Consider the following 16,015-nt stretch of genomic DNA (forward strand, 5'->3'; position numbering starts at 1 on the left):
GGGTAGATATCGATAGATCAATATTCAAGTAGTCGAGATGGCGATCGTTTGCTTCTGATCGTTTATGCGCTAAATGAACGAGCAAGATTCAGCGAGTGGATATAGGAGAGGGCCGCGCCGTAAGTCAGTACAGGGCAAACAAACAAGCCGCACAACGGGTTGACCGCCAATTGCAAGGAGAGCGGCAAGGCGTTGGGTGGAGAAGGTTTATTGGTGACGTGTCGGAGCCGTCCTTTGGTGGTGACTGCCGTGCCTGCCTGTAGGACGAAGCCCCGCTGGCTGGCTTGTTGTCACATCCAGGGCTCCTTCCACGCTTTGTGGTCCGAGAGTAGCCGCGCTTCCACGCATGGGTCAGCTGTCAAATGCTTCCTTGGGCACGATTTACTACCCTTCATGACTTGTTAGAGACGACACAGAAGAAACACTGATTTTGATCAACGGGAGTGCGATCGCTGTGCAAGCAGAAACGGGGAGGTACATGTACGGTAAGCTCAGAACGTGTCACAGCGCGTGGGATAGGGGTCACTAGAATCTCACGAGGGTTCGTCAGAAAGGCACAAGACTTGCGGTCAGAAAGGACAAAATCCGGGAGATTTTCTTGGTTCGTCAACGCTACCTCAATGCTTGGTGATACACTCAGTGAAAACAGGAGCAGCAAACTTAGTAGCCGTAAGCCCGGGAGTGGGAATCATATCTGCTGGCTCCAGCCAGTGGTCGTCCGTACGCTATGGAGCTGTTGCACATACCAATGTAAAAACATGAATCTTCATAGTCCGTGCTGCGCCTTCGACAGAAATTCGTCGCATCGTGTCCTCGTTACATCGTGTCCCCATGGCAAGCTTTGTAATTCGCCCTCGCTGCGTTTAAATATCGTTGTAACCTAGAAATCTCTTCTCCAGTCCTTTATCGGCAACTGCCCACGCCCATGCACGACCAGCCTCGCCGCACCACAGCGCAGAAGGGTCATTCGCCTTCTGTAACATACCGTCTTTAGCCATGGACTTGATCTCGCCACCGGTAGTGTAGGTCAGGAAATGCTCGAAGCGTTCTCCGTCCAGCGCTAGGGCATTTCCACTGATTCCGTGGCACAGACATGGCTCCTTGGTCAACAACCCTCTTTCCCAGATGCATTCCCTGCCTTTCGCAATGACACGTTCGATACGCTCTTCTAGCTTTGGGAAGTACTTCTTGATTGAGACCAGCGAAGCAATAACGCCAGGTGCGCCATGGCAGAATTGAACCAGTCGGTCCCGCCCTGGAGGCAGCGAGGACGGAAAATTACCGCTCTCGTACTGGTAGCTGAGCAGTGCGCCCAATTCGGCCTCAAGCTTTGGTGCCCATGTATCATCGGTAAGAACAATCTGCGTAATGATACCGATGGCTCCATGGGCAGCACCGACATACGCCTTGCCGTGCCACTTCCACGGGCGTGAGCTGGCCATAATGTTGTCAATAACTTCGTCCGTGGTATCCTCAATCAACTCGGTAATATCCTTGTTGTCGGTGAAAGCTCCACGGACCAGTCGTAGCAGGTAAAGATAACCCGCACGGCCGTAGAGCCACTCGTTGGACGCCTCCGGCTCGATTGTTACAGCCGCAAAATCGCAAAGTTCTTTCACGGTCTCCGGGTCTTTAGCAGTCACGGCGTACAGGGCCAGCAGAGCCATTATATCGTCGCTCACGCCACATTTGCTCGGAGAAGGTCCCTTGTACTTCTTGATGTTGGCCTGTGCCTGCTCGATATACGCGGCAGACCAAGTGTTCATGGGAAAGTCATCCAGGAGCAGGTCCGGGTATATGTTGTGAAGCGCATAGAACAGGTAGGCGACCGAAATAGGTCCATAGTAAAGGCCGCCACCCGGAGGAATCTGATGAGGAGGATAGTCGGTGATCAAGCGATTGAGCGAGGCTAGCAGCTGCTTGTGTGGCTCCCGCCGTGATAGCTCGGCATCGTTGCGAAAGTAGCGCGGTATCGAAGCTGGCTCCTCTGCTGCTGCGGCTGCTTGTTCAGTCATAGTGGCCGCGCACGGTCGCGATAGATATCGGTCTATTTATCTGAAGTCAGGAACGCGGCAGGCGTGATGTTTTATGGGTAGCAGCTGAGCGTTCTCGACAGTGACGTCAGCGGGGTAGCGTGTGTCCGCGATGTTGGACACTTGTAAAATTTGCAGAGCTTGTTTTATGCTTGAAACAGGCCAACGGAATTTGAGATGGGTATGGGATAGCAGCTTCGCAAGGTGAAAAGGTGACTGCGCGCCACACGTTGCCTGATCTGCAGTTTCAGTGGGACCTGTCAACCGTCCACGCCAAGAGGTTACACGTGACATGCCAACAACCTTGTAATTGCGGGAATACTTGGAGCGCCTGCCCTATTCATTTCAATGCGAGAATAGACATAGTCACATGATGGTTTGATCGGTCACGTACAAAGAGATTCTCGATGCGATACCAGCAGGAGGGATGAAATTTGCTTTAGGTTTGGAGTCACTGAGCTCACACGTCTAACCGGATATACCTGGGTACCATACCAAAGAAACGGTGATCGTAACACTATAAGGCACTACATATTCTTGGTAGGACTCATATTTTCCCACACACCACCTTCGGGAATCGCATGCGGTTGAGAGAGCCGGGACATCGCGTTTCGGTTGCCCATAGAGTTGAGATTTGCCCAGCTCATAACATGGTTGTTCGGATCGCGACATACACGCCCGCCGTTGGAATTTCCTGCTTGAGGGACCTCAGCTACTTTCGACGTTCTTGATGTTTTAGACGAGTCCTTCTCGTTGGCGGGGAGCTCTGGAATGATGCCAAGCGCATCTGAACCAATCTCATTCGGTGGTATTATTGCGATGCCGTCTAGTTGAGGGACAGATTCAGAGCTTGTATGAGCTGAATCACCAGCGATGTTTTTCGTCCCAGCACTACTGATTGGGGTGCCTGAAAACGTCATTCAGTCACTATGGGGCTGGAAGGTATGCGCGTAGGCTTACCAGTCAGCTGTTCCGACATATCTTCTCCTCCTTGTATTACCGGATATGCTGGAGAAATCGTAGCCCTTCGCTCTTCTTTCGTGCGTCTTCTCTTACGCAGAAGGAATAGTAGGAAGACAGCTGCAGCCAGCAGCACGACACCGCCCAATGTACCTCCTACTATCGCGCCCATATGTTCTTTACTGCTTGAATCTTGGTCGGCAGATACTAGATCGGAGGTTGACTGTGAGATTGGCGCCGAGTATTCAGTGATTGTGGTATACAAAGTTTTACCCGCAGAAACCGTAACGATGGTCGCTATTTGTACCAATGGCGAGCTCGGCGAGATGAACAGGTCAGACGTAGAAGACGTTCCGGTTGATAGTGTCTCTAGAGAAGTTTCAGCGATGATTGAGATATACGTCTCCTTGAGCTTGCGCAAACATCTAAAGGAACAATGAGTTGCTCGCATTGCCTTCGCAAAATGCACACAAGTACGATCGATGTCCACGGCGCTCTATCAGGTCAAAATTATAGCCTGGACATGCCTCAATTGTATAAGGTGAAAATGTACGGACCATTACTTCGCGGCGGCGTGCGATCGTGGCCTTCAGGACATCCACTATCGCATGCAGGTACGGTACAGCAACCTGTATACGAACGCATGTGGAGGGTTTCGGCGCATTGATACCAACTACCCCCAAGTCGGCATGAAGTATCATCTCGGATCTCGTTGCGGATATGCATCGAACGGAGCTGTTCAATTCTTCATAATCCGCGAAGGCAAGTGTGGATGGTTGGGGATTGCAAGGGGAACTTCTTCAAGTTGAGGAAGCGAACGGAGTCGGTTTGCAAGTGTGTCAGGAGGCAGATTTGTGGCATGGAAATCTGTCCCACTCAGCGGCATGCAGGGTGGGTGAACCGGAAAGGTAGGTGTCACATGGCACAACAAGTACCTGGGCAATTCCGATGACAGTGGTGATGGCTGGTAAGGCCGGACAAAGCAGCCGCGACTCAGCATGTGCTCTTTACATCTATGGAACGCGGCAAGCAGCGCGTGGGGAGTCGCATTGAAACGCGATGGGGAGGGGCGTGAATGTTTGTCTGGTGCTCGCTTAGGTACCGGTACCGGTAGACGACCAATCACTGTTCCTGAGCATTTGACGCGTTCGTGACCATCTCGCGTTCAGCCTCTCATCCCTACCATGTGCGCGCCATGAAAGATGTAAGTGATATTCTTGTTGTTCAACGGTGCGCTGCATCAATCTGCTACAAGAAGATCGGTCCTGTAATCTTTTTCAAAGCGGACGTCGCACAATAACGCAGTGCCAGCTTCCCTTTGTGCAACATCATAACCGCGCTATCTCGCCTTCCGCTGCGCTTCAACCCCTCGTACCGATGTTCCATTCGCAAGCACCTATCGGTTCTCACGTTCGTCGTGTTTTGCGTCAGAAAGACGTAGTCAAGTATCAGGTTATCAGATGAATTACAATGTTAGCTTGGAAGGCTACCTGAGAAGAAGTTACAAATCACTACAAGAAAAGGTACTACCATTACCGTACACTACTGTCGAGAATGCCTTACCCTAACCGATTCAGCTCCCTTTGATTAGTACCTGCTTTTCCTTCTTCAGGTCGTCTACCACGTCGATCGGTATCTTAAGAACCGAAGCGACAACATCAGCGGGTGTGAGAGCCAGCCACTGTGCGAGAGAGATATCCGCCACGCGATCACTCTTGTAGAGCTCGATCCAAGTTAGATTCTTCGTTGCTGAGGTATTCTCAATGTAGTGACCTGCGATTGTGAGCTACTTCGCGACCAGGGCAAGAATCGAATTATACTTACCGCTGTTGTCAGGGAACACAGCAGTGTCTCCGGCAGAGAAGTCGAAGGTGCGAGAATTGCTTGCGCCGATGAACACGGTGGCGCGGCCCTCCCCCTCGTGGAAATACAACCATTCTTCAGCCTGTCGTACGTCAGAAAAAGCCCATTGCTTCGCGAACTCTGGTATGGCATACCGTAGGGTGCCAATGCAGCTCACGAAGTCCTTTGGGCTCAAGAGTCACAAACGTCGCAGCGATCGTTTTCGATATCGGGAAATTGGTTGAGTCGATCTTGTAAAAGACGCCACCGCCGCCAGGAACGGGCTCAGGATCGTGCTGAAAGGTGTGATATACATATGAGCTGTTGCCCGTGAGTTCACCGTTGCCGCCGGTAACGTTGCGTGTGCTTGTGGTTGCATTCAAGATATATGGGTTCTTCTCGGGAACTTTGTCGAAAACCGATTCAGGAACACCGAAGTTCTTCGCCAGAATGGCTTTGGGCGTCTTCGCAACCCAGTCGTCAAGGTTGAAGGTGGTCCTAGCGAGGCAGTCAGATCACCGAGGTTCAGGGCTTGAACACGGAGTGCAATCCAGCGCTATGGACTTACCCTACTTTGTCAAAATCACCATCGTCAAAGGCCAGAAGATACTCGTTCTCGTCGTCCAGGCCTTGTACGGTGTGTGCTTGGCCTTTGGGGAAGTACCAGATGTCCCCGTATCCAAGCTCGTCGACCTGGTATTTCCCGTTTTCATCCACGGCAGAGACAAGGATACGGCCCTCGTATACGATGCCCCATTCAGCCTGATCTAATCAGCATATTGAACACAGATTTACCTGCAGCAGACTTACTACACGATGCCAGTGCAGCTCACGAATTGCGCCTTTTTTCAGATGCTGTTGCGCGGCTGCAATGTCATGGCTCTGTGGCAGGTCCTGAATGACCTGCTCTCGAACCCAACCACCCGGAAAGATCTTGGTCTTGGAATCGGAAAACCGCCACTTCAAATTGGGTACAGTGCCGGAGTCGGTACTCTGTTCTCCGAGGTTGGATGGGTTGGCCAGATCAATCTGGTGATTTGTTCCACCTGGAATCAATTGGTTAAGGGGACACCTCGATGCACTTGTCCGACATACCTAGGATGGGTGCACCCTTGCCTTTGCCGTCAATCGGTTGTCCTTTCTTGAACTGCGCATCATCCCGCTTGATGACAGCACCAAATGCTGAAGAAGCTGAGAGGAGGGCGGCGCCCACGATCTGGAGCTTCATTGTGCAGCAGTGGAAAAGACCAAAGATGCAGGCAGAGAAAGCAAGGTGCCTTATAACTTGCGGCACAAGAAGTTACAATATATATTCAATGTAGGAGATTGCATCATTGACGTGCTGCATGCGCCGGCACGAAAACGACATAACAAAGACCCTGGATATTGCATGCCTAGGTTGGAACACTGCAGCTGCGCGATCCGCTTACCGAATTCTGTGCATAGCTGCATGCACCATCAAGCCACTAACCTACACATTGCTAATTTCCTTGACTCCTTTTCTATCCACACGCTCGAGCTGAGGAATGGCGAGGATGCTGGTCGGCGAACTTGCGTTCGTGATACCGCCAAGAATGTCGTCATTGCCCTCCTTGGCAATTCGTGCTTGTTGGTGCAGATCGACCCCAGAATCGGTAGTCCCACTGCCAGGTTAGCCTAAGCATACAAGATCTGCACTTTCTTTTAAGCTTAAAGATGGGGTACGGAGTAGATGCTAACCCTTTTAGGACAGATTTCACCATTTTAGTACACTTTCCTCCAACGATGACTATTGACGCCTTTTGAAAGGTCGTGGACGCCTCAGTCTCCCTTGAAGCTGTCATCAGCAACTCTCGGTGTCCTGGCACAGCATAGTCCTATCATGTTAAAGATATGTAAACAGTCTACGATTAAAGTCGGAGTATCTCATCTTGGGCCAGCGGCCTTCTCCCCTTATCGTAATCAAATTGAATTGCGTCAAATGATGTACACTCTCGGACATTGGGCTTTCGCTCATATGCGCAATGGTCCCCTTCTAAGGGCAAAAATTGGTTAGCAAGAGCGTACACATCGTCGCTCGAAAGTAGCGCGAATGGAATCTTGGTTGGCGAACGGCCTGTCAACGGATTTTTCTTTTCGATAAACCACAGGGTCCGACTGCGCAAGATCCGGATCACAACCTTCCGAGGCCTCATCCATACCGTTCGTTCGGGGATGAAGCAGTAGCTCAATAACGGGGGCTGAACTTACCTTCGGAGGCTTCAGCCCTAGCCCTACTGGGAATTATTCACCCGATACTGCATCCATGTTCCAGCGGCAGGAACGTCAGTCGATCATGCTTGGCAACGAGGCTCAGTCTTGCAGCATGCGGCCCGCCTACTTCAGTAAACATTGAGAAGATCGTTCTGAAATGGCATCCGCGGCCTCACACTCTCTGCCGTGTTCGGCCCACGAGACCATGTATTCTACCCTAATAGCTTTAGCCCACATGCAGGCGCATGCAGTCCGACGATCATCATGGGAGATTGGCCTGTTCTTGGCACCCAGTGCCGTCTTGGGGCGTGCCCTTGTATCGATATGGTAACATCATCGAACTGTTGGTCGGCGATTCTCTCCATTGGGATCCACGATGCTTGTCACCCATTTGACGAGGCGGGAGAATTTCGACATCGAACGTCAAGAGATGGCTTGATAGCACCATCCAAGCTATCGACCGGAGAGATGAGGATGCTCGAGAGGCAGAGGAGGCGGCACTCGAAAGCGTGGAAGCAGGCCAGGCGGACGTGAATGCTTTGCAATATAAATATGGGGATGGAATCACTCCAAGTAGAAGCATCAAGCACGAATCTTGCTCAAACTCCCTGGGATCAGCTCTGATCAGCCACCTCTTGTTGCAATATGCTCTCAAAAGCGCTCTTTACTGTGGCATTGGCCACTTCAGCCAATGCTCTCTCGCTGCCTCCACTCATTCCGGCCATTCCTGGTGTGACTGAGCCTCTGGCTACCAATGCGCCGCCTCTTCCTATTCTTCAGGTCCCGACCCCTCCACTTGACAGCCCTCCGTTCACGAGCAACCAGCAGATAAAGCCCAAGAAGATTGGCTATTTCTGGACTGGTGCAGGTGACAACAATCACAAGGATTTCCTTGCGACCTACTCACTCGACGATGACACATTCGGCACTCTTCTTTGGGTCACGGATGTACCATCCAGTGGTAACAGCCCACATCATCTTGGGCCCACGCTCGATGGAAAAACGTTGGTCGGTGGTGGTCTGCTGTCTCTGCTCAAGACTCAGGTATATTTCTTCTCATCAGGATTGTAGTACAAGGTCATTTAACGCATAGCAGGACACTGCTTACTATTTCGACACCACCAACCCCTATCAACCGAAGTTCAAGAAGAGCAACCGAGCGTTGCTGGGGTCCATCACTGACGAGATCCGTGCTAAGCCTGATGGTGGCTTCTTCATTACCTACATGGGATGTAAGTCACTCCGGCATCGGACGCCCGCCACCGTGACTGACTCAGTATCTAGCCGCTGTGGGCACTTCACCAGGCCGTCTCATTGAGACAGATGCCAACTTCAACATCATCCACGAGTGGCCTGAAGATGTCAGCTCCACTCTCAACATCCTCGGGGAGCAATTCTCGCCGCACGGCCTCAGCATCGACTTCAAGAAAAACATCATCTTGACGAGCGACTTCGTCGTGCCGGTCACGATCCTCAAACCCGCCTCCGCCATCGGCATCCAGAAAGCTAACACACTGCGTCTCTGGGAACTGTCCACTCGCAAGATCATTTCCACAATCACGATTCCCGACGGCAAGGGTATCCAGGATGTCAAGTTCATTCCAGGTAACTCTGAGTCTGCTGCACTTGCAACTGCTGTCGGTCCAGGTCAGGTCTGGATCATCTATCCTTTCCGCAAAGACTCCAACGGCAAGCAGGGTGTCGCCGAGCTCCTCTTTGATCTCGGTCCTAAGGCTCGAGACAATCTTGCCATCTACTCCGATATCTCGGACGATGGCAAGCTCGCATACTTTACGCTTACGCTCGGCAACCACGTAGCTGCTCTGGACATCTCGGACCTCAACAACGTTAAGCGCCTCGACGACCCAGATGAGGACCAGGGTATCATTGGCCCTCACTACGTTAAGATCTCGCCCGACAAGAAGAACCTGCTTGTCACCGATTACTTCGTCCAGACAGGCTCGATTGGAGTCGTCAACACGCCGGCAGACTACAAGGCACAATGGATTGACATTCTGCCTAACGGTGGCTTGAGCTTCAACAGGTCGATTGACTTCGAGAAGGTGTTCAGCCAGTCTGGTAATGGCGGTAACAGGGGTGGAGCTAGGCCCCACTCTGCAGTTATCTTCGACTTGACTGACCCATCCAATCCCAAGTACTACTAAGACATATGCCAAGGATAGAGGCTTTGTAGCTTGTCGCATGGAGGTATGAACTGAGGGTTGATCACAGTGTGCTTTGCTTCTTGTTGGTGTTGTTTGTAGATTTGATTGTCCATACGGTCGTTACTACTTTCGGTAAATGTTAATTGCTAATTTTATATATTTCTATTTTCCCCGCTTTTTGGTGCTTATAATTGATTTCTATTGAATCATATCGATTGCCGTGTTTACTGATTCTGAAGCAATCAGCACATAGGGGTGTTCGACAAGTGCATGGGTTTGTTGCGAGGCATGTATATATACTGCACAATTCTCGTAGGCCTTACTGTTGCAGCCTCAAGCTCGCTCGCCCCTTCGGGGACAGCCCAGTCATCAAGCATCATGTCCAAGCCTTCTTATGTGCATGCCAGTAGGTTCAGCTTTATCCGAGCAACGTTATCCCACAATGCCTACCAGCTGGCTCTTTATTCCCATTTGGAACTTGAAGCGTTGATTTTTCGCACTGTTTTGTCGAGCTGCGGACCCTTTGTTCCTTTTGCCTTTTGATCCTCCGTTTTTCATGCATAATGGACTGCATTGTATATTTCTCTTCGATATATTCATCAGCATGACGCATAGACGGCAACTACGAACACAATTACTGCGTCTCTCTTCTTTCAACGACATTGCTATACCACCTCGGCCACAAAAACTTCAAATTGTCGCAGAGAATGCTTCTCGAGGCCTCAACTGAGCTATCCAACGGCTGGACCGCAAATGGCGAAGAATTAAACGATTTCATTCTTGTTCCCCAAGCTGCTACTCGCAAAGACCTTTTCAACAGTGTTTGCGGTTTGAAGATGACTAAATCTAGGGCTCGAAATATACTCGAGGAATTGCAGTTTATTCACGGTACGATGTCAATGAGCCTTGAATCCATTGAGGAGTTCAATCTGACGGAGTTACTTGCAGTTAACGACAAGGACAAGAACTTTGAAGAAGGCGAGGATTGTGAGAATGGACGCGTTTGGAGGGCGATATCGTCCCCCAGTACGAACTCCGATTCGAAGGCGGCGATTAGAGCCAAGTTATCTGTAGCTTCAGCCCACGTTCTACTGCATGAAAATCGACAGGTGTGGCGTGTGCCTCTCTCTGTCGCGGGATCTTTGTGGAACCAGGTCCACCATGTCTTCGGAGACTACGACTTCCGAGAATGTCGAAACTTCTTTAGCCACGCGTTCCTGCGTGAAAAGTATGGCAGCGACCTTAGGTACTACCACGCGATCAGGGCGCTGTATATCAGCTGTGTACCAATCCTCGAAGTGCTTGTAGAGAAGCTGGAGGCTGCCTTAGCAGATGAGAATTCTTGGAAGGCCGAGGAGTCAGCGCTTTCTTACTCTGACCGACCGGAATATGGTATGGACACTCCTGAAGCAGAGGCTGAGGCAGAGGAACAGAGACAAATTGAAGCTAATGAGGCCTTGCTTGCCACTCAGAATCTGGGCTGCTTCACAGAAGAAGAGAGTCCCGAGTCACTCGATTCTCTCGTCGACCAGGACTCGATTGCTGAAAACCCTATAGCCGCCTGGCTGGCAAAGACGGGTGAGTGGAACCCTAGTTATGATATTAAACGGCGACAGTCTTGGAGTCACTTCTACTATGTCGATATTATCGACGATGATGATATCGACGACACTGACGGCAAGCGCTGGATGTGAGACTTTATTCGCTCGTGCATGCACCTCGCGGACGCCTTCGCATTCATCTTGCCAAGCCACACATGATCACTGCTGTCAGTTAGGTCACTTTGATACTTCGACAATTGGCCCCATGTCACGGAGGGGCGTTACGCTGAGTGTTGGGCCAGTATTATGCTTTCCGAATGGTTATGTGCCACGTTTCCTTTTTTTTTTTTTTTTTTTTTTTTGGATGTGAATCTCGATTCATGACTTGTAGATTGTTGATACATCCCTCCCTGTAGGTGAATTCACTGTGGTACACTTATTTAAACAGTTTGATGCCCTAAATAGGCTAAAATAGGGCCTCAAAAAGTCAGAATAAGTGGAAAACCGAAGAGTCGGCAACTGAGGATTGGACGGTTGAGGAAACGATAACGGCAGACTAGAGCGGAGTGTTCGCCCCGCAAAAATAGACTAACGTTAATAAACGGAGGTCAAATCTACAGATTTACCTACGCACGGGAAGGTAATCTAGAGCACCTCGCGCGACCGTAGATTATAGATATCCACTCATATGCAAGATGCGGAGAATTATAAGCATATATAACGTTATTCTGTTCCGTGGAGCCGAAAACGTAACCCTGGGCAACGTTTCCGCAGCCGAGTTAGCCGAAATCTAGATAGATTTTATGCCAAATCTACAAAAACTAACTAAACAGGCTGTTGGAGCACCGGAACGCCGAGAACGTATCCACATTCGCACATTCGTGGGAGGGTTGGAGAACGTTTTGACGGAAAGTGCTACAAAGCCAAAAAGAAAGCGCAATGCGCTGAGACTGGGTCTTACCGCGATTCGAACGCGGGGCCTCTCGCAAATGTGCTCAGGTAACAGCCCTAAGCGAGAATCACTAGAGAATTGTTAGATGACGTCAAACTCATCTGGGGAGTTTTACTTACTACCACTAGACCATAAGACCAGGTTGATGCTGAATCGTAGAATTAATGACTTATAAGGACATGTATTGATTGGCCGACGCGGCGCCACGTCATCGGCCATAGTTAGAGAAATAGGTTCTTTTTCCACATGACTCATCAAGTCGCATCGAAGGCGAGACTCAACGAGTCAGTCGTTGTACTCAACAATGGAACCTGCATAACCAAACACGCGCGACGAAAACGGTACCAAATAAATTTGAAATAGAAAACCCAATAAGATAGGCATTCATGTCGCATGCCTAGCGACCAGCAATCAGGTTTCAGCAAACCGCTGGCCTTTCATAGAAGTATTAGGTACTGTTGCCGGGCATTGATAATGTGTCTCATGTATCAAAAGACTGATGTTCTGCGGCGCAACCGAAACCTTTTCGCTCTGAGCTGCTGTCCGCACCTCAGTCCTCATCCTCTTTGTTGCACATTTTCTGTCCGCCAGCCGCTACATGATCCTCATCGCCATCCTCGTTCTCATCGCCATGACCGTCGCCACTGGTCACGCTCTCACTCTCGCTCTTCCTCTCTCCAACGCCAGTTGCAGGCTCCCGTATTCCTTCGTCGGTCTTGTTCTCCTTCTCTTGATGCTGAACGCGGGCCGCGTTCCTGAACTTGTGGGGTCTGTATTGGTAGATGATTTCGCCCTTGCTAGCATTGTTAATTCCGCTGTCAGCCATTATCTCTTCGTATAATTCCAAGTGCTTATGCCTCGGGAAGCTGGCATCATTCCAGCCACCTGCCATAGGCTCCGGCGCACTTTTCTGGTTTTTGTCCGTAGCAGGTGCTGGCTTCTGAAACCTTCTTCCAAGCTCCCGCTCCATCATCGAAGTCGTCAGACAAAGACTTATTTCCACCCATAGGAACGAGAATTTCACCATTCTCATCGGGCACAAGCGTGTAGTATCCACAATCGAGTACGCCAGGGATTTCGTCGTCAGCAATGTCTTCCTGATCCTCGTTGTCTGCCTCAAGTCTCGCCACCATATCGTCCAGTTTCCTTAGGCCGGCTTCACGTTCTTTGCTCAATCCTCCTTGCGAATTGATTTCGACTTCGACGGTTTCATAAGGCTTTGATGCCTTCAGCTTGGCAGTTCGCTTGCCGTCCTTATCCTCGTCCTCTTCAAAGTCGCTTCGTCCGATGACTCCGACATGGGAACACAGTTGTCGTCAGAGTCGTCGGAGTATTTCTGTGCCATCGAGCTGGGCCTGCCTATGGTAGCCTTAGATGTGGACCCACCATCGTCCTATTATCGTTAGTAAACGTGGTCCGCGTTTGGGACGGCTGGTACCGGAAATCTCATCAGGGCAGACATACGCCTTCCTTAGCGATCTCTTCTTTCAAGATGCCTTCCATGCGCACTCTCTTGCGCGGGTTGGTCTTGACGGACCTGAATTGTGTGGGCTTCGCGATTCTATCAGCACTGATGGGTGTGTTTATCAGCAGGTATGACTTGCTTGCTCGCGGTGGTTGGCGGGTGCCGGCTTCGATGGCATACCGCCCTTCTTCTTCGCAGCCTTCCATGCTTTAGCTCAATAATGGTGTTTTGAATAATGGAAAGCATCTCACCATTTTGACCGGGGCAGCTTCGCTGGTATACCGAATGTAGATGGCATTGTGTGTGAAACTAGTTTTGGCCACCTCCGATGTCCAGAAAGGTATGGTACCAATGTAGGAAGCTTGAAAAGTAGCAAAATCGTGAAGGAGCAGCGAGTGCGTCTAGGAAGAAGAGTTCCATGGTTTTACAAGGTTCGATCGCTGCGCCTGCCTTTAACTTTCCAAGGTTGCTTATTCTCACTTAACTACCTAGGTACCTCTCCAGATACCTTTGCTCATATGAGCAGGTGAACCCGGCGCATAACACTAACGTGCTGGAAGGCTCCATCCGTCCACTCTCACCTACCTTTACCTTCACTTCCATGAGCAGCTAGACCCGGCGCATCTCGACGAACGCGCCACGATATGCTGCCCTTCTACCTGGTCGCACGCAACGTTTGGGGGCCATTTATCCTTCTGACGTCTCGCCAACCTCAAGTCCGGGATGTTCTTTACAATGTGTTTCGAACTAATTCCGCGCCCTTGATCATTATTTCCGAACATAGTGGCTGACACAAGAATTTGTACTTTCAGCGCACAGCTCATTCCGTAGGAACTCACTATATGATCAAGTTGTAACACTCCTATTTAACATTTCACTCTGGATCCCACAGCTACAAGACGTCACACTATGGCTTAAGCATGACGGAAGATGACGGCAAAACACAGAGCAGCGCGAGCTATCTGATTGGATGATACTGGTTCAGGTAAAATCGACCAACATGATACCAGAGCGCCGAAATGGTATCCCAATAGACTTAGGCTCTCCGCCTATCTGACCATAACATTGCCAGGCAAAGCCTTCAACCCTGCATAACACTGTCAGCACAATAATACTTTTGAAAAGGTAACCACTTACAGCTATCGTAGTCCTCGCCCACCATATCCTTAACAGTGCACTTATTCTGCTGCGCAATGCTCTGCGTCTTCAGCGTCGGCGCGGAAACATACGTGTGGCCGTCAAGGTGCTTCTGCAAGCTGTCGTCCTTCCACCCGAAGAGGTAGTCGGCATGTGAAGAGTAGCCAGTGCTGTCACCGCTGCTCCATACGAATGGCTGGCTTCCGTCTGACGGCCAGTCTGCCTTATTATTAAACGCCTTGGTGTCCCAGACCGTCTCAAGCAGGATCTGAGGAAGGCGGACTGGGTGCGTCTTGGGACAGGGTCCACCTGATTCAAATGTTCCCGACTCTGGGTACTGCAAGGCACGAAGTCAGTGTGGTTCTCTCGCAATTAGGGCGATGAGGCTGGACTCGTCGTGACCAACCAAAAATAAAAGTTCGTTCTCTTCTGACTGATACAAAGACATTCTTTGGTTTCTAAGAGGATATATCCATTCTGTATACGTGAACTTACCGCGACGTGGTCTTGGTGATTGGGCGAGTCAACGTTGACACCGTCCCAGCATGTCGGGAACTGTTCCCGTTAGATACTGAAGAGACTGTCTCGGGTATGCTAACATACTCGATGATTGGCCATGATACCTGCAGGGCATGGCTTGTCGGGGAAGTTAATCGTCTCCGGCTCACGGGTACCTTCATTCTGCATGCAGATGTAGGTGAGCTGGCGGAAGTTGCGTGCCTCCTCACGGTTGTTATAGTTGACATTTCCGACGAGCATGCGGAAGCCGGGCTTGAAAGCAGTGACCTTGGACTTTTGCGCTTGGTCGAAGAGTGCATCAGACATGTAGTAGACCATCATGCCACCTTGAGTGCTTTCGATACCCTGCTGAGCGCGTTGAGGGACACGCTTGAAGGTGCCATTTTTGGCCTTGAAATAGAGCACGGCGGTCCAATAGTTAGAGCTATGAAATGAATGATCAGTATCTGAAACAGAATTGATAATACATCGTTCGACAGAGGAATCGTTCGTATAACCTCCCTGAAGGTCTTGGAAACTCACTGTTCACTTCTTAGCACAGCCCACTCAGCTTTTCATTGTACCTACCAAGTCTTCGGTGAACTGGCAACTCGTGCACGTAGATTGCTTGACCAGATCATGAGTCGCTGGGTCCATCGAAATGTTGAACGAGTTGCCACCAATGATCTGATGGAGGTGTGGTGAAGGACTTTGTCCAGGATTCACCAATGGGTCCAGACGTTGGATAGACGACTTTGCGCAGCCAAAGCGGAGCAGAGCGTTGGTTGGGACTAGCAGCCCCAGAGCAGCGACAAAGACGCCCTTCATTGTGAAAGTATAACTCAATATGATTCCAGGCTCTCAAGGATGAAGAAAGATTTGTGAAAGGCAAGCTCTACACACTGAAGAGGGTCAGGATCCAAACTCGGTCACGTCTGGTAATCATCTTATCAGGCAAGAACAAGAAGCAAGTAACATCAGTTGCCGTCTCACTGACGCACCAACGGAGAATTATAGATTGGACTGTTTCCCCATTTGATTGTTCGCTCACGTTCTTGCATGCTTGGAGCGGAAAACTGGTTTCGGGAGTTGAGGTTAATCTGGGTCGATATTAGCAAATGACCAATGTTAAGCTCGATGCCGAGCATAAAGGCTTTACTTGACCAATGCGGAGCCAGTTCGCCAGTTCA

The 16,015-nt window shown here is 50.3% G+C and overlaps 7 protein-coding genes and 1 pseudogene across 8 annotated transcripts; 2 read left to right on the forward strand and 6 right to left on the reverse strand.

The window, feature by feature from the left end:
* Nucleotides 1-569: 569 nt before the first annotated feature.
* Nucleotides 570-2,249, reverse strand: CC84DRAFT_1162736 (uncharacterized protein). The gene has a single exon (XM_018178078.1). It carries the CDS (start codon nucleotides 2,013-2,015, stop codon nucleotides 864-866), a length of 1,152 nt encoding a protein of 383 aa, XP_018039271.1. The 5' UTR covers nucleotides 2,016-2,249; the 3' UTR covers nucleotides 570-863.
* Nucleotides 2,250-2,560: 311 nt separating this feature from the next.
* On the reverse strand, nucleotides 2,561-3,694 carry CC84DRAFT_1204134 (uncharacterized protein; the record flags this gene model as incomplete). Its single annotated transcript, XM_018181883.1, has 3 exons — nucleotides 2,561-2,940; nucleotides 2,994-3,418; nucleotides 3,465-3,694. 3 exons carry the CDS (start codon nucleotides 3,692-3,694, stop codon nucleotides 2,561-2,563), a joined length of 1,035 nt encoding a protein of 344 aa, XP_018039272.1.
* Nucleotides 3,695-4,493: 799 nt separating this feature from the next.
* On the reverse strand, nucleotides 4,494-6,063 carry CC84DRAFT_1204135 (Bicupin, oxalate decarboxylase/oxidase; the record flags this gene model as incomplete). The annotated part of the gene is made up of 6 exons (XM_018181884.1): nucleotides 4,494-4,766; nucleotides 4,818-4,938; nucleotides 4,991-5,333; nucleotides 5,404-5,597; nucleotides 5,646-5,881; nucleotides 5,931-6,063. 6 exons carry the CDS (start codon nucleotides 6,061-6,063, stop codon nucleotides 4,567-4,569), a joined length of 1,227 nt encoding a protein of 408 aa, XP_018039273.1. The 3' UTR covers nucleotides 4,494-4,566.
* A 1,649-nt stretch (nucleotides 6,064-7,712) lies between these two features.
* Nucleotides 7,713-9,364, forward strand: CC84DRAFT_1257665 (uncharacterized protein; the record flags this gene model as incomplete). Its single annotated transcript, XM_018184752.1, has 3 exons — nucleotides 7,713-8,111; nucleotides 8,164-8,299; nucleotides 8,352-9,364. 3 exons carry the CDS (start codon nucleotides 7,713-7,715, stop codon nucleotides 9,230-9,232), a joined length of 1,416 nt encoding a protein of 471 aa, XP_018039274.1. The 3' UTR covers nucleotides 9,233-9,364.
* A 575-nt stretch (nucleotides 9,365-9,939) lies between these two features.
* On the forward strand, nucleotides 9,940-10,926 carry CC84DRAFT_1215369 (uncharacterized protein; the record flags this gene model as incomplete). Its single annotated transcript, XM_018182716.1, has 1 exon — nucleotides 9,940-10,926. One exon carries the CDS (start codon nucleotides 9,940-9,942, stop codon nucleotides 10,924-10,926), a length of 987 nt encoding a protein of 328 aa, XP_018039275.1.
* A 799-nt stretch (nucleotides 10,927-11,725) lies between these two features.
* Nucleotides 11,726-11,864, reverse strand: CC84DRAFT_t35 (annotated as a pseudogene). Its single transcript has one exon. The product of its transcript is annotated as a tRNA-OTHER (tRNA).
* Nucleotides 11,865-12,275: 411 nt separating this feature from the next.
* CC84DRAFT_1240641 (uncharacterized protein) lies at nucleotides 12,276-12,858 on the reverse strand (the record flags this gene model as incomplete). Its single annotated transcript, XM_018184026.1, has 2 exons — nucleotides 12,276-12,635; nucleotides 12,673-12,858. The coding sequence occupies 2 exons, from the start codon at nucleotides 12,856-12,858 to the stop codon at nucleotides 12,276-12,278; spliced, it is 546 nt and encodes a 181-aa protein (XP_018039276.1).
* Nucleotides 12,859-14,068: 1,210 nt separating this feature from the next.
* Nucleotides 14,069-15,653, reverse strand: CC84DRAFT_1240642 (uncharacterized protein; the record flags this gene model as incomplete). Its single annotated transcript, XM_018184027.1, has 5 exons — nucleotides 14,069-14,277; nucleotides 14,328-14,664; nucleotides 14,823-14,882; nucleotides 14,931-15,292; nucleotides 15,410-15,653. 5 exons carry the CDS (start codon nucleotides 15,651-15,653, stop codon nucleotides 14,240-14,242), a joined length of 1,041 nt encoding a protein of 346 aa, XP_018039277.1. The 3' UTR covers nucleotides 14,069-14,239.
* Nucleotides 15,654-16,015: the final 362 nt, after the last annotated feature.

This window comes from Paraphaeosphaeria sporulosa (assembly GCF_001642045.1).
Source record: "Paraphaeosphaeria sporulosa strain AP3s5-JAC2a unplaced genomic scaffold CC84scaffold_3, whole genome shotgun sequence".
NCBI lineage: Eukaryota > Fungi > Ascomycota > Dothideomycetes > Pleosporales > Didymosphaeriaceae > Paraphaeosphaeria > Paraphaeosphaeria sporulosa.